This window comes from Balaenoptera acutorostrata, chromosome 7, assembly GCF_949987535.1.
Source record: "Balaenoptera acutorostrata chromosome 7, mBalAcu1.1, whole genome shotgun sequence".
Lineage (NCBI taxonomy): Eukaryota > Metazoa > Chordata > Mammalia > Artiodactyla > Balaenopteridae > Balaenoptera > Balaenoptera acutorostrata.
Window position 1 is genome coordinate 22,291,197 of NC_080070.1, and position 25,746 is coordinate 22,316,942.

The window sequence follows — 25,746 nt, forward strand, 5'->3', positions numbered from 1 at the left end:
CCCAATCTCCTGTCCTTGTCCACTGTTCTCTCTATACTACACTATTTCAATTTTTTTCATGTTTTCCTTTGTACCAGATCTAACTTTCTCCCCCCAGCTTAATGTAGTGATTTAAACTGTACTAATGGTGAGAGGTCAAACCAATATTAACTAATCCAAAACTGTCCGTTTTGTGAGAATTCTCCCCTCTCCTCGTAACAGGTGAACTTTGACCAAGGCCTAAGTCCTATGGCACAGCATTTTTCAAACTCTGTTCCTCAGAGAGACTCCACAGGGTCTGAGCTTTAAAAAAATATTTTTAAAATATTTTATACTAATCTTAAAACTATGAAAAAATTCAAAAATATTATAGGCCAAATATTACTACAATGGATACCACCCTCCACAGAAACTTGTCTACCTTGTTTTTGTGCCAACTTTAGAGTAAAATTTCTCCTGACATCTCTGTATCTCTAGAACTTTTCAAAGTACGTCACTGATTAATACTGCTGTAATTGTATGCCAGTATCTTAAAAATTCAGTTCTACGTATGTCTGTTCATGTCAAATTCACAAATAAATTAACAACTATAACATAATTAATAATTGAACAAGGTTCAGAACTGACTGGTTTTTATGCTTTCCTCAAGGATTAGTAAGATGTCATATGGCAAGTCGCATTACAGACCACTGTAGCACAGAATGTGAATTAGAATGCTGTTCTGACTTTTTAAAATTATTATATGGAATGTGAGCAGTTTGGTGGTATTAACTTTGAAAACAAGTTTATTGGGCTTCCCTGGTGGCGCAGTGGTTAAGAGTCCGCCTGCCAATGCAGGGGACGCGGGTTCGAGCCCTGGTCCAGGAAGATCCCGCATGCCGCGGAGCAGCTAAGCCCGTGCGCCACAACTACTGAAGCCCGTGTGCCACAACTGCTGAAGCCCATGCGCCTAGAGCCTGTGCTCCGCAACAGGAGAGGCCACTGCAATGAGAAGCCCGTGTACCGCAGCGAAGAGTAGCCCCCACTCGTCGCAACTAGAGAGCCTGCGCGCAGCAACGAAGACCCAATGCAGCCAAAAACAAATAAATAAAATAAATAAATTTATTTTAAAAAAAAAGAAAACAAGTTTATTACAGGTGATAACCAACTTTCCTCATTTAACTTTCAGACGACCCACACTTTTGTATATTATATGCTTAGAGCTCTGTCTTTCCTTTATCAAATTCAGAATGCTCATCAGTTGATCCAACCAATAGTTCAAGCTATTGTGCCAGCCGATATAATGCATGCCGACATGCCCTGTATGCCAGCCAGCATTTGTTTCCAAAGCACTGCCATCTTTATAGTTGTGTCCATTTTTACAATCTTTAAAATATTTTATTGCGTTTCTCCTATTATAAGAATGGAAAATGAAAATACAAAAGCCTACTAGTAACATTAATTCAACTGAAATGATAATGGGCATCATAAGGTAATCCAAATGAAGAAAACTTCAGACACTAAGTAGACACAACTAGCTTAAAAATAAAGGCAATGCTGAGAACAATAGTTAAAAGATCATATCAGGGCTTCCCTGGTGGCGCAGTGGTTGAGAATCTGCCTGCTAATGCAGGGGACACGGGTTCGAGCCCTGGTCTGGGAAGATCCCACATGCCGCGGAGCAGCTGGGCCCGTGAGCCACAACTACTGAGCCTGCGCGTCTGGAGCCTGTGCCCCGCAACGGGAGGGGCCGCGATAGTGAAAGGCCCGCGCACTGCGATGAAGAGCGGTCCCCGCACCGCGATGAAGCGTGGCCCCCGCTTGCCTCAACTAGAGAAAGCCCTCGCACGAACCGAAGACCCAACACAGCCAAAAAATGAATAAATAAATAAAGTAGCTATAAAAGATCATATCAAAAGCTAAAGTATAGGTGTGCCAATTATGGATTTACTCACTCTCACTTCTAAACTCATCCTTTTTGCCTTTTCTTGGAAATGGATATGGGCTCTTTAAGTATTTTTCCTTGGCCAGCTGGCACAATGTTAAGTTTTGTCAGTAGAGGGGGGGCAGGAGAGTCATCTCAGGACACAGTGGGTATCTTTGCTTCCTCCCTAATGAACTGAGGGGTGTTTCTGTTTCCTAGTTCAAGTATCCTTGCCCAAAAGACTCCCTCAGCACATGTAGCTTCTCCAGCTCTCAGTTTCTACAGTACAGATGCTTCTCTAGCATCCTACTCCTAGAGTATACACAGCTCCCCCAAAGCCCAGCTGATGTGTGCATGCAAGCAGCTTCTCTAGCAGCAAGTTCCTACATCAGAATGTATATTACTTGTGGGTACTTTTTTTAGTCTCTTCACATTTAGTAGGCCTTTTCAAACTAATGAATGACTTGAACCTTTCTTGAGCTCAGAAATTTTTTCTTTTCTTTTTTTAAATTTCTCCTCTATTTTTTCTGGTATCTTTCTAGACTTATTAGGTAGAGGTGCTGGGCTGCTGTATCACGTTGTACTTTGCACAAGATCCCACTGAGGAGTAAAAGCTGAAATCCAGCCTGAGTCCCACTTACCAAGTCCTGCATCCTGATTAAAAAACATCACTTTCTCACTAAGCCATGTGTTGTGAAAATGAGCAAGTGGACCTTCTGGATCAAGGCTAACCTCCACGTCTCAAATTTTAACTTATTTTTCTTATCTTTTTCCTTTTGTTCTACATTTCAGATCACTTGCTATGTGTATGTATGTAATTACTGAAAAAACACAGATGTGTATGTACATAACTATAGAAAAATTACCATTTTTGTGGGAGCTTCATCCTAAGTCTAGTATCTTGGGCCTAGGCCCAAAAGAATAGATTGTTTTATGACCTGAGGGCATCAGGATTTTTTAAAGCTCCCCAAGTAATTTGAATGTGCAAACAAAATTGGGATCTACTGCTGTCAGTTAATGGTACTCAAGCTTTTTTGCTCAAATATTCCCTAAAATAATTTTGAAAATCTACTCATATTCTTACCATTTTTAAGTTGGCAAGCAAAATTTTTCATAGCTTATGATTGTAAAACTTGTATTTTCCAGTGTACTCTAAATATTGTCATTTTAAATAAAGCTGTTATGTTTGTTCTTTCAAAAGTACCAATAGAATAAAAATATCATCTATTTTTTAAAAGTACAGCTTCTTCCCAGACAGTCAAAAATTTATATTATTCTTGCTTTTCCTTAAACTTTCCCTATAGAATTTTAACTAATGTAATAATTCTTTTATGCTGCAGGGTCTTTTATATTTCACTCTATATGACCTCTCTGGAAAAAAAAAGTATAAATTAAAATTAAACATTTTTGGCTTTGATCAAGAAATTTTAAAAATTTCTTTTGGATGCTATTAGAAGTACACTATTGACCAAAACAATATGAACATATTATGCACTTTGACAGATAATGATTAAATATGGAGCAAAATGGTATTAATAGTGATTCTCAAAGATATGGGCAGGATTTTTTCTGTTTTTTACAATTATTTCATGTATATACAGATGAATATCACTGCTAGAATAAAAATGAGATTCAGCATCAAGTCTATATCTGTTTTTATAGATGTATGCATTGAAAACCTTGCTTATACAAATACATGGGACAGAAGGAATTTCTGCTAGTACTATTTATTTTTTGACTACCTTCTGAATTGTATGTCAAAAAATCACATAATGAGCTATCATTAAAAATTACTTTTTATGATCTACCAACAGACAAGTTGATTACGTCTTCCTTCTGTTTTCTTTAAAAAGAAAGAATTGAGGATGTCCCTGGTGGTCCAGTGGTTAAGACTCCGTGCTTCCAATGCAAGAGGCACAGGTTCAATCCCTGGTTGGGGAACTGGGATCCCACATTCCGTGTGGTGTGGCCAAAAAAATAAATAAAAATAGGGCTTCCCTGGTGGCGCAGTGGTTGAGAATCTACCTGCCAATGCGGGGGACACGGGTTCGAGCCCTGGTCTGGGAAGATCCCACATGCCACGGAGCAACTAGGCCCGTGAGCCACAATTACTGAGCCTGCGCGTCTGGAGCCTGTGCCCCGCAACAAGAGAGGCCGCGATAGTGAGAGGCCCGCGCACCGCGATGAAGAGTGGTCCCCACTTGCTGCAACTAGAGAAAACCCTCGCTCAGAAATGAAGACCCAGCACAGCCATAAATAAATAAATTTAAAAAATGTTTAAAAAATAAATGAATAAATAAATAAATAAATAAATAAAAATAAAAAAGAAGTTGAGAGCCACCTATTTTATAAGAGGATTTTTGTTTTTCCAGTCATTCACTTTCTCAATTTCAATATCAACTTTTACAACAGTCCTTTGCACTCTGAAGATTTTTTTTTTTTTTGGCACTCTGAAGATTTTTACACTCCGTGGAATAGATGAGAGGCATGCCTCTTTTGCAATCATGAAGTAGGATATGGGACAGCTAGAAGTCTTCAAAGTGCAGGCAAATCACCTGGGGTTCTTGTTAAAAATGCAGATTATGACTCAGTAGGTCTGGGGTGGGTCTGAGATTCTGCATTTCTAACAAGCACCTAGTAAAGGCAATGCTGCTGGTGAGTGGGCCACACTTTTGAGTAGCAAGGGCCTAAACCACAGGCAAGTTCTCAGGCTGATCAATTTTTAAGAGAGAATACACAATAACAATAGATCAGGAAATCGAATCCTTCAAAACTATTTTTGCCTATGTATCCCTTGGAACGTGTACATGTACTCCCAGGGATAAGCATGCCCCAATTTGAAGACTGCTGCTCAAAATTAGCTACTAAAAATGGAAATTACTGGCTCTTAAGAGTGTTTAAAAAATTTTTTTTTAGTTTAATTGAAGTATAGTTGATTTACAATGTTGTGTTTAATTTCTGCTGTAGAGTAACTCAGTTATACATATATATATATATTCTTTTTCATATTCTCTTCCATTATGGTTTATCACAGGATACTGAATATAGTTCCCTGTGCTATACAGTAGGACCTTGTTGTTTTGATAAAATTAAAATTTAAATTTAAATTAAAATTAAAATTTAAATTTTTAAATTTTAAACCACTGACTTTAGTCACATCACTTTTCCACTTAAAATTGTTTGATGACTCCTCACTTTCCAAAAAATAAAATTCAAACTCACTAACATGGGATTAAGATCCTTTAATTTGTGTTTATAATCGAACAAGCAAATCATATACACTCACACACAACCTCTACTTTTTTTGTTGTTCTTTAAATGTATTATTTATTTGTTAAAATAAAACAAAATTTAAAACTTTGGGCAATGTCCAAAGAAAAGGCATTAAAAAATAGAAATCAACACAATTACTACATCCCAGAGATAATCACTGTTATGACTTTAGTAAATTTCTTTGCAGTCTTTTCTATATGCATAAGCATACAAAAGGGGGTGGGTGTGTGTGTTTAAAGATAAATCAGAGCAAGCCATTTAATAAGGCATTGTTGTTCTTTTTTTTGATCTGTGGGTCTTTTATATGCTATTATATCTGGAAGATTTTCTCTACATAATTAAAAAACATTCTAAAACTTACTTTTTAATAGCAGCCTAATAGCCCATCATAATTCAAGGACATCTCAAAAAAATTGTTCTATTAAATCTAGTAAATCTAAGGGCAATAGTAACATTTCTATCAATAGTATTAGATACTTGCTAGAGGATTAATTTGCAATCCATGCATTACATTTTAGATAAATATAAACATAATTACTGCCCTAAATGCCCTGGAAAAGCAGGTTAGAATACCGTAAAAAATTCATAATATCTTACTAAATTTCCTCAAAAGAATAAAATAAAATTCAAAGAGTTTTGTTTTCATTACACTTAAATTTCTGCAATAGGGAGCGGCAAGTCTCCTAAATGTACATTGATAAGTTAATGCTTATTTCTCCTAATATGCAAAATCATAAAGTATAAATAAATAGAGCAGAGGAGTTCACTGTCAAATAATGGGTAGGGTAAATGTTAGCTGTTCAGAGGGGAATAGAATATAGCAAGTGACTTTGGAACACCATCAGCCAAGCCACCTTCAGTAAATAGTACCTTTTGTAACTGTATATATGAAACAAACCTGAATAAAAAGAAAAAGATTTACTTAAATTACTAAAAACTGGTGATTCTGGAGAGAAATATGGGCAGGGACACCAGTCCACATATATAATATATAAGGAAGAAGTCCCTGACCAATGATCCAGCCTGTATCAACTGCCCTGTATACTGTCTGGGAAAAGTCTACCTCCAAGCATCTTCCTGGTTCTGATATGCTACACTAACAAATGCCAAATGTTAACCTGATTTCCCAAATAGGAGTTGTTGAATATGCACAAGGGTAAAGATAAATTCCTGTGTTCAAGAAACATGAAGAATGGTAAAATAAATTAGATCTGTACACAAAGGAAATCATAGCTCATTTACCTCTTCGAAGAAGTCTCTCCTCAAGCCCATGCCAACAGGAGAAGCTCCATTCTCTGAATCTCACCTCTAATTTCTGTAGCATTTACTGCTTTTATCACTCATCTGAACTTAGCTTTTTCCTACCTTCTATTGTACTATTATAGGTACAGATAGTTCATCACCAGAAATTCTCTCTCATAACTTCAAATAGGCTTGGCTATTATTCAGGAGTTAGAGGCACCCAATAATTTGTTTATGGCACAGATAGCCAAAAATGTGAAAAGCCATAATTGTGACTCAAATACCACAATGTAGCAATAAAAATAAAAAACAAAGCTTTCTTTAACCTGTCACCCATAGTAGCATTTTAGGTTGTAGAAAATGGAGATGATAGATGTCAAAGACTTAAACTTTCAGACCTAGATATGTGAATTTTCTAATCATCTAAAATTCTAAATTCTAGAAGAAACTATTCTGTCAAACTTGAAGTTATTTTCAGCTCTTTTAAAATCTATGCCTCAGTTTGTTTAAGGAAAGAATTCATAAACAAGTTTCATAAATATCTTCCAGTCAATATTTCACATGTTAACTATACAAATTTTAGGAAAAAAAATACCAACTTTCAACTAACATCCCCACCATGAACTACTTACCAAAGTATGTGTGAATGTATGTATGTCTCCATGTAAGTATGTACACTGATACGTAGGTAAATAACTTAAAAGATGAAGACATGGAGCCAGTCCATATACATGCATTCTGAACAAAAATAAAAGAAGATAAAGGACTAGCTCAACTGTCACAGAAAGTTCTCAGAGTAAAAGACTTGAAGTCAAGTGATTTGCTATCTAATTCCAGATGGTCACTTTCCTTACAGGGCTTCAATTCATATGCACTAATCAGTTTGACACTACCTCAATAACAGAGGGGAAAAAAAAAAAATCAACCAAGAACAGCCTGGCAGTTCCTTAAACAGTTAAACATAGAATTACTATACGACCCAGAAATTCCACTCCTAGGCATTTACCCAAAAGATATGAAAACATATAACCACACAAAAAACTTGTACACAAATGTTTACGGCAGCCAAAAAAGGGGATACAACCTAAATGCCCATCTACTAATGAATGGATAAAAATGTGGTATACCCATACAACAGAATATTACCTGCCATAAAAAGGATGTAGTACTGCCAAATGCTACAACATAAATGAACCTTGAAAACACTACGCTAAATGAAAGGAGCCAATCACAAAGATTACATATTCTATGACTTCATTTATATGAAACGTCCAGAATCTATAGAGACAGAAAGTAAATCAGTGGTTGCTCAGGGATAAGAAAGTAAGCAGATCATAACAAAGGGTATAGTTTCTTTTTGAGATTATGAAAATGTTCTAAAATTGACTGCAGTGATGGTTGCACATATCCATGAACATACTAAAAACCACTGAACTACACTTTTTAAGTAGCTGAATGCATGGGATGCAAATTACCAGACCAAAAACATTACTATGTTAAAAAGTCAACCAACTTTTTATATTACTTTTCCTATTTTCTATTAAATACTTATATTTAAGGAATTGGAGGAAATTATCCTTATCCTAAAATTAATCAAAATATTGGCAATATATTCTAAAACTATTAAAAGCTATTAGCCAAATCAGATTCTGTAATAAACTAAGCTTTAAAGTTCTCGAGGTCTCATTAGAAAAACTGCCCATAATAATATAAATAACCTTAATAATAAAAACTTTTTAAAATAGCAAGATAGATAAGAAGCTTTCTCTTCCAAGTTCTTCCAAATGCAATATCCCCACCCCAAGATAACCAATTTCACTTAAAATATTCTCTGAAATTGCTAAAAATTATGAAAACCATGAAAGTTTATAGCACGGATTTAAAACTTATTATTAAAACTAAATATTTTAATATTTTTAACATGGCCAGTGTATGACTCCATCTAACCCAAGAACAAAACTCTATTAAAAGAAGAAAAGTAGTCTAAATGCTTAATTAACTCATGTATGCATTTAATAAACACTATGCTGGACTATAATGATGAGGGGGGTAATTTTCATAGTCTTTATGGAGTTTGTGGTCTAGCTGGGGGACAGCTATTAATCAAACAATTATACAAATAAATGCATAATTATAAACTATATAAAGTGATATATGAGAAGGGTATACATTTGTATGAAAGCATTTAACTGTAGGGGTGGGGAAGGGGTGTCAGACTTCTTTGGTGGGACAGGGGTAAGTCAGACTTTGCTGTGAGAGTGACATTCTAGCTGACAGCTGAAGAATAAGTAGGAATTAGGTTTTAGGGCTCTTTTGATCAAACTACTTAGATCAAAAGGGAAGAAAGGGGACAATGAGAGGAAGGGGAAAGGGGACATACTCAAGGATACTTAAAATAACTTAACATTTCTATTTATACAAAACAACATGCCTTAACAAGTACATAGGTGATAACTATAATAAATATCAGTCATATTGAAGAAATGTAAGGATATTTAAAAAGTATTAAATACTAACAATATTTACAAACCAAAAAATTTACATTACACCCAAGTATCTTCCTTCTGAACAATGCCCTCACATAAATATTCCCATGAAAGTTATAAAAAAAAAAAAAGGTAAATAATATAAAAATCACATTATAGGAAGGGAAACTAACTATATACTATGACAAAGATAAAACTCTCAATTTCTGGACCTCATAAACAAGTCTCAAAAGAGAATTATGAATCATCAGTAAAACCAAGAATAAATCTCATTTTAGTCAGTAAGTATTTAAAACAATTGCTAACAAATAATGTTATTCATAGTCCCTAATTTTTCCCATCAGATATTAGGAATAAGCAGTTAAGGTGTCAAAAGGCAAAATGAAGGAAAACACTGCACCAAAAAATCTGGGGCCCAAATGTTAGGACAGTACATTAACATAACCAGGAGGAATTCATAAGCCTAGAAAATATAAGTCTATTTCATAAGAACTAAACACAGAAAGATTTCTGCGTTTTCTGCGATTTGACAGAATAGCCTGCAGCAGACCAACACATTACCTCTTACAACTAGAAAAGCTGTATAAAATAGAAAAAAAAAAGTTCTTAAGGTATCAGAGACTTTCTGAGGCAGTTAGGATTTGAGATGCCAAAGAACTTTGTTAAAGGGAGCCCCACATTCTGGGCAGCTTTCCCTCTCAGGACGTTCCACCTATTTCTTTAATGGTACAGGAAAGGAGCTGAGAAGGCAGGAAAAGACAGCTACTAAAGGGCAGAAAAGTCAGCAGAGCTTTTGGCAATTTCAAGGGGGTAGGGGGACAAAACTTGGTAACTGGGTCTTGCCATGACATCCAAGACCTGAGGGGTTAAGATGCTATAGAAAAGGTAGGTACAGAAGAACAAACCTGACACTGCATACTGATTTTCCTCTTAAAGCATCTGTCGATTCTTAAACTACAAAAAGCAAGAGGCTAAAAAGCCAGCAGAAAGCAACTGAAAGCAAGGAGCTCCTCCTTTTAGGAGTCTCATGCTGCTGGAAAGGCAAAAATAGGAGAGGCCCTAGAAACACCTAGTCTCTCAGTTGGGTTCCCTGGAGGGCTACCAAAGTTGTGCAAACTAGATGTTCACAAAACCCAAAACTCAGCCTCAAGTCAGCTCAGTTCCTGACTGTTGAGGTGATCTACCTCTATTTTATCTGCCTCACAGAAGATGGGTGAATCCTCTCTAGAGAAATGCTATAGATCATCAATAGGGAGGTTAAGGAAGATGGCGGAAGAGTAAGACGCGGAGATCACATTCCTTCCCACAGATACAGTAGAAATACATCTACACGTGGAACTGCTCCTACAGAACACCCACTGAACGCTGGCAGAAAACGTCCGACCTCCAAAAAGGCAAGAAACTCCCCCCGTACTTGGGTAGGGCAAAAGAAAAAAGAAATAACAGAGACAAAAGAATAGGGACGGCACCTGCACCAGTGGGAGGGAGCTGTGAAGGAGGAAAGGTTTCCACGCACTAGGAGCCCCTTCGCGGGCGGAGACTGCGGGGGGCGGAGGGGGGAAGCTTCGGAGCCACGGAGGAGAGCACAGCCACAGAGGTGCGGAGGGCAAAGCGGAGAGGTTCCCGCACAGAGGCTCGGCGCCGAGCAGCACTCACCAGCCCGAGAGGCTTCTCTGCTCACCCGCCGGGGCGGGCGGGGCTGGGAGCTGAGGCTCGGGCTTCGGTCGGATCGCAGGGAGAGGACTGGGGCTGGCGGCGTGAACACAGCCTGAAGGGGTTAGCGCACCACAGCTAGCCCGGAGGGAGTCCGGGAAAAAGTCTGCAGCTGCCGAAGAGGCAAGAGACTTTTTCTTGCCTCTTTGTTTCGCGGCGGGCAAGGAGAGGGGATTCAGAGCGCCGCCTAAACGAACTCCAGAGAAGGGCGCGAGCTGCAGCTATCAGTGCGGATCCCACAGCAACAGGGGCGCAGAGGGAAAATCGGAGAGACTCCCGCACAGAGGCTCGGCGCCGAGCGGCGCTCACCAGCCCGAGAGGCTTGTCTGCTCCCCCGCCGGGGCGGGCAGGGCTGGGAGCTGAGGCTCGGGCTGCGGTCGGATCGCAGGGAGAGGACTGGGGCTGGCGGCGTGAACACAGCCTGAAGGGGTTGGCGCACCACAGCTAGCCGGAAGGGAGACCAGGAAAAGGTCTGCAGCTGCCGAAGAGGCAAGAGACTTTTTCTTGCCTCTTTGTTTCGCTGCGCGCAAGGAGAGGGGATTCAGAGCGCCGCCTAAACGATCTCCAGAGAAGGGCGCAAGCCACGGCGATCAGCGCGGACCCCAGAGACGGGCGTGAGACGCTGGGGCTGCTGCTGCCGCCTCCAAAAAGCCTGTGTGTGAGCACAGGTCACTCTCCACACCTCCCCTCCCGGGAGCCTGTGCAGCCCGCCACTGCCAGGGTCCCGGGATCCGGGGACAACATCCCCGGGAGAACGCACTGCGCGCCTCGAGCTGGTGCAACGTCACGCCGGCCTCGGCCGCCGCAGGCTCGCCCCGCCTCCTCTGTACCCCTCCCTCCCCGCGGCCTGGGTGAGCCAGAGCCCCCGAAGCAGCTGCTCCTTTAACCGCGTCCTGTCTGGGCGGGGAACAGACGCCCTTAGGCGACCTACACGCAGAGGAGGGTCCAAATCCAAAGCTGAACCCCGGGAGCTGTGCGAACAGGGAAGAGAAGGGGAAATCTCTCCCAGCAGCCTCAGAAGCAGCGGATTAAAACTCCACAAACAACTTGATGTACCTGCATCTGTTGAATACCTGAATAGACAACGAATCCTCCCAAATTCAGGAGGTGGACTCTGGGAGCAGGAGATACTAATTTTTCCCCTTTTCCTTTTTTTTGAGTGTATAGGTGTATGCTTCTGGGTGAGATTTTGTCTGTATAGCTTTGCTTCCACCATTAGTCTTAGGGTTAGGTCCGTCCGTGTTTTTGTTTTTGTTTTTTTCTTAACTTACAAAATTTTTTTTTCCTAATAAATGTTTTCTTAATAATTTTTTCCTTATTTTCTATTTTTAGAAATTAAAAAAATTTTTTAATAAGTTTTTTCATATTTTTTATTTTAAAAAATTAAAAAAATTTTTTTTTCTTAATAATTTTTTTCTTATTTTTTACTATAAAAAATTAATAAATCTATTTTTAAAAATTAAAAACAATTTTTTTTTCTGAATACATTTATTCTTAATAATTTTTTTTCTTATTTTTTATTATAATAGCTTTATTTTATTTTATTTTATCCTCTTTCTTTCTATTTTTTTCTCCCTTTTATTCTGAGCTGTGTGGATGAAAGGCTCTTGGTGCTCCAGCCAGGCATCAGGGCCGTGCCTCTGAGGTGGGAGAGCCAACTTCAGGACACTGGTCCACAAGAGACCTCCCAGCTCCACGTAATACCAAACGGCAAAAATCTCCCAGAGATCTCCATCTCAACATCAAGACCCAGCTTCACTCAACGACCAGCAAGCTACAGTGCTGGACACCCTATGCCAAACAACTAGCTAGACAGGAACACAACCCCATCCATTAGCAGAGAGGCTCCCTAAAATCAAAATAAGGCCACAGGCACCCCAAAATACACCACCAGACGTGGAAGTGCCCACCAGAAAGACAAGATCTAGCCTCATCCACCAGAACTCAGGCACTAGTTCCCTCCACCAGGAAGCCTACACAACCCACTGAACCAACCTTAGCCACTGGGGACAGATACCAAAAACAACGGGAACTACGAACCTGCAGCCTGTGAAAAGGAGACCCCAAACACAGTAAGATAGGCAAAATGAGACGACAGAAAAACACACAGCAGATGAAGGAGCAGGCTCAAAACACACTGGACTTAACAAATGAAGAGGAAATAGGTAGTCTACCTGAAAAAGAATTCAGAATAATGATAGTAAGGATGATCCAAAATCTTGGAAATAGAATAGACAAAATGCAAGAAACATTTAACAAGGATGTAGAAGAACTAAAGAGGAACCAAGCAATGATGAAAAACACAATAAATGAAATTAAAAATACTCTAGATGGGATCAATAGTAGAATAACTGAGGCAGAAGAAAGGATAAGTGACCTGGAAGATAAAATGGTGGAAATAACTACTACAGAGCAGGATAAAGAAAAAAGAATGAAAAGAACTGAGGACAGTCTCAGGGACCTCTGGGACAACATTAAACGTGCCAACATTCGAATTATAGGGGTACCAGAAGAAGAAGAGAAAAAGAAAGGGACTGAGAAAATTTTTGAAGAGATTATAGTTGAAAACTTCCCTAATATGGGAAAGGAAATAGTTAATCAAGTCCTGGAAGCACAGAGAGTCCCATACAGGATAAACCCAAGGAGGAACACGCCAAGACACATATTAATCAAACTGTCAAAAATTAAATATAAGGAAAACATATTAAAGGCAGCAAGGGAAAAAAAACAAATAACACACAAGGGAATCCCCATAAGGTTAACATCTGATCTCTCAGCAGAAACTCTGCAAGCCAGAAGGGAGTGGCAGGATATACTTAAAGTCATGAAGGAGAAAAACCTACAACCAAGATTACTCTACCCAGCAAGGATCTCATTCAGATTCGATGGAGAAATTAAAACCTTTACAGACAAGCAAAAGCTGAGAGAGTTCAGCACCACCAAACCAGCTTTACAACAAATGCTAAAGGAAATTCTCTAGGCAAGAAACACAAGAGAAGGAAAACACCTACAATAACAAACCCAATACATTTAAGAAAATGGGAATAGGAACATACATATCGATAATTACCTTGAATGTAAATGGATTAAATGCTCCCACCAAAAGACACAGGCTGGCTGAATGGATACAAAAACAAGACCCATACATATGCTGTCTACAAGAGACCCACTTCAGACCTAGGGACACATACAGACTGAAAGTGAGGGGATGGAAAAAGATATTCCATGCAAATGGAAATCAAAAGAAAGCTGGAGTAGCAATTCTCATATCAGACAAAATAGACTTTAAAATAAAGACTATTACAAGAGACAAAGAAGGACACTATATAATGATCAAGGGATCGATCCAAGAGGAAGGTATAACAATTGTAAATATTTATGCACCCAACATAGGAGCACCTCAATACATAAGGCAAATACTAACAGCCATGAAAGGGGAAATTGACAGCAACACAATCATAGTAGGGGACTTTAACACCCCACTTTCACCAATGGACAGATCATCCAAAATGAAAATAAATAAGGAAACACAAGCTTTAAATGATACATTAAACAATATGGACTTAATTGATATTTATAGGACATTCCACCCAAAAACAACAGAATACACATTTTTCTCAAGTGCTCATGGAACATTCTCCAGGATAGATCATATCTTGGGTCACAAATCAAGCCTTGGTAAATTTAAGAAAATTGAAATCGTATCAAGTATCTTTTCCGACCACAACGCTATGAGACTAGATATCAATTACAGGAAAAGATCTGTAAAAAATACAAACACATGGAGGCTACACAATACATTACTTAATAACGAAGTGATTACTGAAGAAATCAAAGGGGAAATCAAAAAATACCTAGAAACAAATGACAATGGAGACACGACGACCCAAAACCTATGGGACACAGCAAAAGCAGTGCTAAGAGGGAAGTTTATAGCAATACAAGCCTACCTCAAGAAACAGGAAACATCTCGAATAAACAACCTAACCTTGCACCTAAAGCAATTAGAGAAAGAAGAACAAAAAAACCCCAAAGCCAGCAGAAGGAAAGAAATTATAAAGATCAGGTCAGAAATAAATGAAAAAGAAATGAAGGAAACAATAGCAAAAATCAATGAAACTAAAAGCTGGTTCTTTGAGAAGATAAACAAAATTGATAAACCATTAGCCAGACTCATCAAGAGAAAAAGGGAGAAGACTCAGATCAATAGAATTAGAAATGAAAAAGGGGAAGTAACCACTGACACTGCAGAAATACAAAAGATCATGAGAGATTACTACAAGCAACTATATGCCAATAAAATGGACAACCTGGAAGAAATGGACAGATTCTTAGAAATGCACAAACTGCCGAGACTGAACCAGGAAGAAATAGAAAATATGAACAGACCAATCACAAGCACTGAAATTGAAACTGTGATTAAAAACCTTCCAACAAACAAAAGCCCAGGACCAGATGGCTTCACAGGCGAATTCTATCAAACATTTAGAGAAGAGCTAACACCTATCCTTCTCAAACTCTTCCAAAATATTGCAGAGGGAGGAACACTCCCAAACTCATTCTACGAGGCCACCATCACCCTGATACCAAAACCAGACAAAGATGTCACAAAGAAAGAAAACTACAGGCCAATATCACTGATGAACATAGATGCAAAAATCCTCAACAAAATACTAGCAAACAGAATCCAACAGCACATTAAAAGGATCATACACCATGATCAAGTGGGGTTTATCCCAGGAATGCAAGGATTCTTCAATATACGCAAATCAATCAATGTGATACACCATATTAACAAATTGAAGGAGAAAAACCATATGATCATCTCAATAGATGCAGAGAAAGCTTTCGACAAAATTCAACACCCATTTATGATAAAAGCCCTGCAGAAAGTAGGCATAGAGGGAACTGTCCTCAACATAATAAAGGCCATATATGACAAACCCACAGCCAACATTGTCCTCAATGGTGAAAAACTGAAACCATTTCCACTAAGATCAGGAACAAGACAAGGTTGCCCACTCTCACCACTATTATTCAACATAGTTTTGGAAGTGTTAGCCACAGCAATCAGAGAAGACAAAGAAATAAAAGGAATCCAAATCGGAAAAGAAGAAGTAAAGCTGTCACTATTTGCAGATGACATGATACTATACATAGAGAATCCTAAAGATGCTACCAGAAAACTCCTAGAGCTAATCAATGAATTTGGTAAAGTAGCAGGATACAAAATTAATGCACAGAAATCTCTTGCATTTCTATACACTAATGACGAAAAATCTGAAAGTGAAATTAAGAAAACACTCCCATTTACCATTGCAACAAAAAGAATAAAATATCTAGGAATAAACCTACCTAAGGAGACAAAAGACCTGTATGCAGAAAATTATAAGACACTGATGAAAGAAATTAAAGATGATACAAATAGATGGAGAGATATACCATGTTCCTGGATTGGAAGAATCAACATTGTGAAAATGTCTCTACTACCCAAAGCAATCTACAGATTCAATGCAATACCTATCAAACTACCACTGGCATTTTTCACAGAACTAGAACAAAAAATTTCACAATTTGTATGGAAACACAAAAGACCCCGAATAGCCAAAGCAATCTTGAGAACGAAAAATGGAGCTGGGGGAATCAGGCTCCCTGACTTCAGACTATATTACAAAGCTTCAGTAATCAAGACAGTTTGGTATTGGCACAAAAACAGAAATATAGATCAATGGAACAGGATAGAAAGCCCAGAGATAAACCCACACACATATGGTCAACTTATCTTTGATAAAGGAGGCAAGCATATACAGTGGAGAAAAGACAGCCTCTTCAATAAGTGGTGCTGGGAAAATTGGACAGGAACATGTAAAAGTATGAAATTAGAACACTCCCTGACACCATGCACAAAAATAAACTCAAAATGGATTAAAGACCTAAGTGTAAGGGCAGACACTATCAAACTCTTAGAGGAAAACATAGGCAGAACACTCTATGACATACATCACAGCAAGATTCTTTTTGACCCAGCTCCCAGAGAAATGGAAATAAGAACACAAATAAACAAATGGGACCTAATGAAACTGAAAAGCTTTTGCACAGCAAAGGAAACCATAAACAAGACCAAAAGACAACCCTCAGAATGGGAGAAAATATTTGCAAATGAAGCAACTGACAAAGGATTAATCTCCAAGATTTACAAGCAGCTCATGCAGCTCAATAACAAAAAAACGAACAACCCAATCCAAAAATGGGCAGAAGATCTAAATAGACATTTCTCCAAAGAAGATATACAGATGGCCTACAGACACATGAAAGAATGCTCAACATCATTAATCATTAGAGAAATGCAAATCAAAACTACAATGAGATATCATCTCACACCGGTCAGAATGGCCATCATCAAAAAATCTAGAAACAATAAATGCTGGAGAGGGTGTGGAGGAAAGGGAACACTCTTGCACTGTTGGTGGGAATGTAAATTGATACAGCCACTATGGAGAACAGTATGGAGGTTCCTTAAAAAACTACAAATAGAACTACCATACGACCCAGCAATCCCACTACTGGGCATATACCCTGAGAAAACCATAGGTCAAAAAGAGTCATGTACCAAAATGTTCATTGCAGCTCTATTTACAATAGCCAGGACATGGAAGCAACCTAAATGTCCATCGACAGATGAATGGATAAAGAAGATGTGGCACATATATACAATGGAATATTACTCAGCCATAAAAAGAAATGAAATGGAGGTATTTGTAATGAGGTGGATGGAGTTAGAGTCTGTCATACAGAGTGAAGTAAGTCAGAAAGAGAAAAACAAATACAGTATGCTAACACATATATATGGAATCTAAGGGGAAAAAAAAGAAAAAAAAAAAAAAAAAGGCCATGAAGAACCTAGTGGCAAGACGGGAATAAAGACACAGACCTACCAGAGAATGGACTTGAGGATATGGGGAGGGGGTGGGGTGAGATGGGACAGGGTAAGAGAGTGTCATGGACATATATACACTACCAAATGTAAAATAGATAGCTAGTGGGAAGCAGCCGCATAGCACAGGGAGATCAGCTCGGTGCTTTGTGACCACCTAGAAGGGTGGGATGGGGAGGGTGGGAGGGAGGGAGATGCAAGAGGGAAGAGAAATGGGAACATATTGTATATGTATAACTGATTCACTTTGTTATAAAGCAGATGCTAACACACTATTGTAAGGCGATTATACTTCAATAAAGATGTTTGAAAAAAAAAAAAAAAAAAAAAAAGAAATGCTATAACATTAAGCAACTAACTGTAATTTGTAATTGTATCTAAAATTCTAAATATAATGTGTGGTATTCAGTCAAAAGTTACTCCCCAAAATAATGGTAATAATGATAATAATAATAATTATTATTATTATTACCAGACACACCAAGATAAAATGTGTGATAAAAGACAAGAGAAAGAGACCTACAAGAGATCCAGATATTGCAGTTTTCAGACACAGACTTTTAAGCAACTTGATTGATGTCACAATGTGGAGATTTTCACCAGAGAATTAGAATCTATTTTTAAAAAGAGAGAGAGAAATGCAAAGTCTAGGACTAAAAAATACTAAAAAATAGCTGAACCCAAGAATAAAATAGATGGAATTAAAAGCTGACTGGACATACCAGAATAGAGAATCAGTGAACTGGAACACAGGCAAGTAAAGCCTATCCAGCATGAAATAAGGAGAGGAAAAAAAATGATTAAAAAAGACAGAAAAAAGCATAAAGGACATATGGGACAGGACAAAAGGTAGAGTATGGATTTAATTGAAGTCAGAGAGGAAAGGAGAAAAAGAAGGGTGTAGAAAGAATATTTGAAGACTCTCAAAAATTTTTCAGAACTGATGGGAGTCATGCTATAAATTCGAGAGGTGCGAGAAATCCCAAACAGAGTAAATACAAAGAAAACCATTCTTAGGTGCTAACAGCTACATCTCTAAAATTAAAATCTAGAAAATCTCTCATATTTCCAAAGATGACTTCTGAATGACTGACATATAGCAAAGTCAGATCACCACAAACAGCTGAAATGCATCTTATCAATAGTAGAACATCACACAGTCCCTGTATCAGTCTCAAAAAAAGTTAATGCAAATAATAGAGCTGCCTATCTGCCAAAAAAAAAAAAAAAAAGAAAAATTAAACATAATATTAAACCTCCCAACATTTGATCAAGATAAAAAGTATTTCTACACAGAAGGAAAGTGATGATGCTCAGAGAAGAATCACAACTTGGTAAAGTTCACAAAGATCCAATCCTAGGAGCCAGCTCCACAGATTCCATCTCTAGTCCTAGACCCACCTCAAACTCTTCCTCTATCCCGGGTATCTTTATTTTCCTAAAGTTCTAATATCACCAGACTGAAAATATCAGTCTTAGAACTTTCACTGGCCAGTAAGGTTCCCAAGCCAAGCCAGTACTAACCTTAGTTTAGGGAAAGGGAAAAAAGGGAAGGAAAGAAAGAGCATGACAGTCTCCAGTCTCCAGGGCGTTGAATACCTCCAACTAGTGAAACTAGTGACTCACAACTCCTGGGTTTCAGATGCCTTTGGGATTGTAAAAAATCCTCAAATTCATATGCATAGTAATCACTGTCTACACACCAAATAAATAATAAATCTCACAAATGTGTTCTATTTTTCAAATATATGTGATTAATAAAATAAAAATCCATTTAAAAGCTAAAATTGGGGGGGAGGAAAAGAAATGATAAGGAACGTCACTTTTGAATTATGTAAGCACTCTCCAGACATCTCTAAGGACCTATCTGACCAAAACCACATTCTTAATCCCAAATTACTAAGGATAATACCAAAGTAAACCCAAGGTACATAGAAACAGAGTTCCCTACACAGACAGTAGGAAAATAAATTGATACCTTTAATCCAACAATTCAGCATCTCAGAACTCATCATAAATGAGTTCAAGATTTGTTTCTGTAAGGCAGAATGTCTCATTACTAATGAGACATTAGTATACCTGTCAAATTATATCACTTTTACTCCATGTTGTTCTAATGGCCGAAGAACAACAAAAACAAAACAAACCCAGAAAGACTAAATGTCCCAAAATAGGGGGCCGATTAAATAAAATGCCATAAAATCATTATATGGATTATAATGTATCCATAACAAATGATAATATAGAAAAATATTTAATAACATGAGGAAATATTTATCATATATTAAGAAGGAAAAAGAATACAGAACAGCAAACAGGACAATATCAAATTGGAAAATAGATATAGACACAACAGAATATCTGGAATGATATATATCACAGGATGATTAGTTATCTTTGGGTGGTGGGATTAAGAGTAATTTAAATTTTGCTTCTGTGGGTCTATATTTTGCAAATATTCCTCAAGTAACTTAGGATGGGGTTTTTTTGGCAATTAGAAAAGATATATATTCACTTTTAAATGTGGAATTTTAAAATAGTTGAAATAGGTTCACCTCCTAACCTACTTGTCAAATTATATCACTTTTACTCTGAACCATGAATCACATATTCACAAAGGTACAGTTTTAATTAATGTCTGATTTTAAGTAATAAAGTAGACTAACAGGAAAAAGGTAAACACTTAAAAATGCATCCAATTTTACTATCTAAACTAATGAAGTCTTTCACTAACATGTAAACAAAAGAAGGATAGTTCTACAACAATAAAATTACCTGATGTATAAATATACTTTCAAAGGTCCTCCCAATTTTTATATTAATACATTAAAACCTTAAATGTTGAGATAAAATATATCTAAATATCTTTCCCTCTCTCCGTTCTCACCTTATAGCACTTTTTATCTGTATTCCCAATTAGGAACATATTACAGCCATGTAAAATACTGAAGCAGCAGTATTCTTTGATAACAGAAGTCAGGAGGTCCAAGATCAGAGTCCTATCTCCTACCCTTTCAACTCTTAGGCCTGGACAATTTAACTTACCTCTCTGAACCTCAGTTTCCCTAGCTGTAACAGAGAATAATATTTATCATAGAGTTTTTATAAATACGAAATCAAAAGAACACAAGCTAAGTCCTAAGCATGGTGCCTGACAAATAGAAGGTACCCAGGTAGTGGTTGTTACTAGAGGCACACGCAAGAGTTTTTAAGTCCGAGAACTTGCCAAGCCTCCTGAAAACTCTATGACCTTGGGTAAGTTACTTAACCTATATGGACCTCAGTTTCCTCGTATGCAAAATAGATACAATACCTATCTTGCAGGTTTGTTGTAAGGATTAGGTAAAACTATATACAAAAATCATCTTGCACACAGTAGGTGCTCCATAAATTGTAGTTAGTATCACTATTAGCTAGAGCAATAAACATTTGAGTATAGAGATTAGCAGTTTATAAAATATTTTTACATATAAGAGTGCATGTAGGACTTCCCTGGTGGTGCAGTGGTTAAGAATCCACCTGCCAATGCAGAGGACATGGGTTCGAGCCCTGGTCCGGGAAGATCCCACATGCCGCGAAGCAACTAAGCCTGTGCGCCACAACTACTGAGCCTGCACTCTAGAGCCCGCGAGCTACAACTATTGAGCCCACGTGCCACAACTACTGAAGCCCTCGCACCTAGAGCCTGTGCTCTGCAACAAGGGAAGCCACCGCAATGAGAAGCCCACACACTGCAATGAAGAGTAGCCCCCTGCTCGCCGCAACTAGAGAAAGCCCGTGCACAGCAACGAAGACCAAACACAGCCAAAAATAAATTAATTAATTAATTAAAAAAAAAAAGAGTGCATGTAATTCTTTTTTTTTTTTTTTAAAGAAATTCACGTTCTTTTATTTATTTATTTATTTATTTATGACTGTGTTGGGTCTTCGTTTCTGTGCAAGGGCTTTCTCTAGTTGTGGCAAGTGGGGACCACTCTTCATCGCGGTGCGCGGGCCTCTCACCATCGCGGCCTCTCTTGTTGCGGAGCACAGGCTCCAGACGCGCAGGCTCAGTAATTGTGGCTCACGGGCCCAGTTGCTCCGTGGCATGTGGGATCTTCCCAGACCAGGGCTCGAACCCGTGTCCCCTGCATTAGCAGGCAGATTCTCAACCACTGCGCCACCAGGGAAGCCCGAGTGCATGTAATTCTAAGAATTAATCATCATTTAAATAGACACATTTCTCTTAATTCCCAAATTAGTTGTAAACTTCAGAAAAAAGTAAAATACAAGCAAACTCTTTTAAGCACACTTAAAAATAAAAGGCCACTTCATTAGTTTCAAAATAAAAATGTGTTATCTATAACCTGATCTGCTTTAACATTTTTAAAGTCCAAATAAATCTAAAAGGGTTAGAAGGGAAAATGTTCTTTTCTGACTTTGAGAAGGAAAACGTTTTTTTAAGTCTGCAGGAAAAAAAAATAGAGATCTGAATTTTTCTTTTTTTCATGACTTCATGTCTTTCACAACTAAAATGTAAGTGCCTTTAACACAAGAACTCTTTCAAATCTCTGAATTCCTGTCTCCACCTTTGTGCAGAAGCAGAGCAGCTCTACAGTTAAGACCATAGAATCTGGAGTCAGACTACCTGGGTTCAAATCCTGATTCCGTCCAGCAGTGTGACCTGAGGTAAGTTTTAACATCTCCCTGTCTCTTCAGCTGGAAAATAAAGATTCCTCATATAATTTTTTTGAGAATTAAATGAGATAATACACTTAAGTGTTCATAGGAGAGCCTAGCAAATGGAAGGCACATTATAAATGTTTCCCATTGTTGTTACTGCTTTATTATTATCCCCTCAAAATGCCTTGATCAGTGACTTGTAATCAATAAATATTTGCTATTCTGTAGATAATTTCAACAAAAGGCTTCACTTAAAATTATGCCTGTTTAAGAAGTACTTTAAGGACTTCCCTGGTGGCGCAGTGGTTAAGAATCCACCTGCCAATGCAGGGGATACGGGTTCGATCCCTGGTCCTGGAAGATCCCACATGCCGTAGAGCAACTAGGCCCTTGCGCCACAATTACCGAAGCCCGCGCCTAGAGCCTGTGCTCCACAACAAGAGAAGCCACCGCAAGAGAAGCCCGCGCACCGAAACGAAGCATAGACCCCGCTCGGCGCAACTAGAGAAAGCCCGCGCACAGCAACAAAGACCCAATGCAGCCAAAAATAAATTAAAAAAAAAAAAGTACTTTAACATGACTGTCGCTGCCAGTAAAGATACAGCAATTGCTGTTAGGATTTTAGGGCAAAACTAAGTAAAGTCAATCCTTTTCTCACACTTCCTATTACACAAAGTTATAACATCCTCACTTCCTAATAGAAGTTCAGTGCCATCCTTACTTGCAATTAGAAGTCCAGGCATGGCACACACCAATCCAGCAGACACAAAACTCTCAAACTCAAGCTCCATAATACTCAACTATACTCCTTTAAAGAAAAAGTTCAGATTACTCCTCTATTACAATAGTTTAGTGCTTTAAAATAAAAACTACACTGGATAAGTCAACAGAATATTATAAAGACTAAAAACACTGTAAATGAAAGTGTTTGAGAGTTAAATATGCACTAAATACTAGTTTACAAATATACTTGAGAAAACCGTAACAACAGATTTCTCCTATTTCAAACGGCTGCCTTCTAACTCCAAAACTAGAATGCTGCCCACTTCAAATCTGGCACCAGGATAACGAGACATAAGTCAAAGTAAAGTTGCCTCTTTATTCCTGTCCTGCCCCTAGGTTCATCAGAACTCTTTTTTTTTTTTTTTTTTTTTTTAGATTCCATATATATGTGTTAGCGTATGGTATTTGTTTTTCTCTTTCTGACTTACTCCACTCTGTATGACAGACTCTAGGTCCATCCACCTCACTACAAATAACTCAATTTCATTTCTTTTTATGGCTGAGTAATATTCCATTGTATATATGTGTCACATCTTCTTTATCCATTCATCTGTCAATGGAGGACACGGGGAGGGGGAAGGGGAACCTGGGATGAAGTGAGAGAGTAGCACTGACACATATACACTACCAAATGTAAAACAGATAGCTAGTGGGAAGCAGCTGCATAGCACAGGGAGATCAGCTCGGTGCTTTGTGACCACCTAGAGGGGTGGGATGGGGGGGTGGGAGGGAGACGCAAGAGGGAGGAGATATGGGGATACATGTATACATATAGCTGATTCACTTTGTTATACAGCAAAAACTAACACAACATTGTAAAGCAATTATACTCCGATAAAGATGTTAAAAAAAAAAGTAAAGTTGCCATCCCAATAAATCATTTCCTGCTTGAAATGTACTCTTTCTTTTTTATTCATAACTCAGATGGGACTTGTGATATCCAAGTCTCACCCCTACGACAGAAATTTAAGGAGTGAAACCCTGGAAGTAGTCTAACTTAAGACCAGGAAAATATCTCCAGAGTTATTAGATCAAACAATGCCCTTCCAGTTCCCAACTATCTGTAATCCTAACCTGGGTATAGAAAAATGTTGATTACCTTCAGACTCAACAACTTGTTAAGCCCTGAAAATCAGGAGTCAAGTACCTAGGGCCACATTTTAACTCCAGCTGAGAGCTAGAATGTTTACCTGGTTCACTCTCACATTAAAAGCTGGATGCCAGCATCAATCAGGGACACAGCCATACAGCAGCCATCAGCAGGCCACACAGGCCAGATTAGGCCACAGATCACCTGGCATCCTTCACTAAACCACATCCTACTGAAGGCCTGACTGCCGACCCTTGACCTGGAGAATAGGACAATGGGCTGGCAGTCAAGAGAGTTAGATTCTCCTAGTCACAGCTCCATTTTTAGATTTTTGACTGATTTGACCAGAGAAATCAAATTGGAGAAAATGTGAAGAATTTTTGAAATATAGGTGGAAAACTTTTGAGTATGCGTCACATATCTAGTCACTTTGTTCAGTAACAAAAATATATTATTTGTAACTTGTTTTGTTCATAAAATCATTCCTGGACTTGTAAAATGACGGTCCGGGGGACAGCTAGCACTTTTCTTCAGGGCCTGCACAGATCTTAAAACTCTACTAAGCCAGTTTCTCTATCAGTATGCAAAAGTGGAGTTCGATCTGCTCCTTCTCTCAGACATAAGCAAATACTGAATGAAAGTACTGTCAGCATTTCAGAAGCAATTTGCTACAGAAAAACGCACGGTTTTTCTGTAACGCACTGGAACTCTTTTTAACACCTAAATTGGGGATCCAAACCAAACGAGTGTTGGAAGTCAAATTCATTAAAGTCATACTTCTCTGTCTATATTTGAGTTTCCGGACTGGGAAACTGGTCTGTGTCTACATAAATCCATGCTCTGAGCCATCATATAATGGAACTCCTCTGTAATGTCCCTCCTGCCCTCTCTTTATCCTTTTTCAGAACTACCAGCCGGAAAAGATACCCTCCGCAAATCCTACAACGTCTCCCCACTTAAACAGATAGGTTCCACAACTCCTCAGCCGTCGGTGACTTTTACCACTCCCCTGGAGCTAATCGCTTTTAATGACCACCACCCCCCTCCCCCAGGAACAGTCACTCTTCTCAGCTTTACACTTTGTCCCGGCAGCAATCGACTGAACCGTCCCCCGTCTCCCACCACCTCGGACGCCCTTAGACATCTTCACCAGTTTGCCCGCCGTCCGATCCCGAAAGCACCAACTCCTGCTCCACCTCCCTGAGCCGCCCGCCCCCAAGCCCTTCTCAACCCCCAAACCCGGCCGCCGCATCACCTGGCTCCCCGTTGTCCTACGCGCCTCGGCCCCGCCACACACCTTGCCCCTTCCACCCGAATCTCGCACTCTGTATCCTAACCCCTCCCGGAGGCGGGGGCGGGCAACGCTCTCGGCGGCTGGACTGAGACTCCGGAGGCCGCGCGTCCCCTCTCACCAGGCCCCGCCTGGGCCTCTCGACGCGGCTGCCCTCCACGGCCCCCCTGGCCCAGCCGTGTTTACGCCGAGGAGTAGGGCAGCCCGAGCCCAGGGCCAGGCACTTACTCGGGAAGGTAGGTGGAGGAGAAGGAGCTCCACTTGTGTAGCGCGTAGGGCAGAAGCCGGCACTCGGGCGTCGCAGCAACAGCCCCGCCAGCCGCCATCTTGTCAGCACCGTAGCGGCCGCCGCCGACCGCCAGCCGCGCCGGGAGGGGGAGGGGCGGGGCC

General features: G+C 39.1%; 1 protein-coding gene and 1 long non-coding RNA gene across 4 annotated transcripts in view; one reads left to right on the forward strand and one right to left on the reverse strand.

Moving 5' to 3' along the window:
- Positions 1-25,746, reverse strand: part of MKLN1 (muskelin 1) — a 379,019-nt gene that overhangs the window by 185,163 nt on the left and 168,110 nt on the right. The window contains exon 1 of one of the 3 annotated variants that reach the window (XM_007177143.3): positions 25,585-25,733. The exons of the other annotated variants lie outside the window; for them this stretch is intronic. Coding sequence (XP_007177205.1) covers positions 25,585-25,682 — 98 coding nt within the window. The 5' untranslated portion in view covers positions 25,683-25,733. Of the gene's footprint in view, positions 1-25,584; positions 25,734-25,746 lie in introns of those variants that run through there. 3 annotated transcript variants of the gene reach the window in all.
- The window catches only part of LOC103013055 (uncharacterized), a 61,212-nt gene continuing 60,796 nt past the window's right edge, over positions 25,331-25,746 (forward strand). The window contains exon 1 of the long non-coding RNA XR_009008794.1: positions 25,331-25,592. This is a non-coding gene — a long non-coding RNA (uncharacterized LOC103013055). The remainder of the gene's footprint in view (positions 25,593-25,746) is intronic.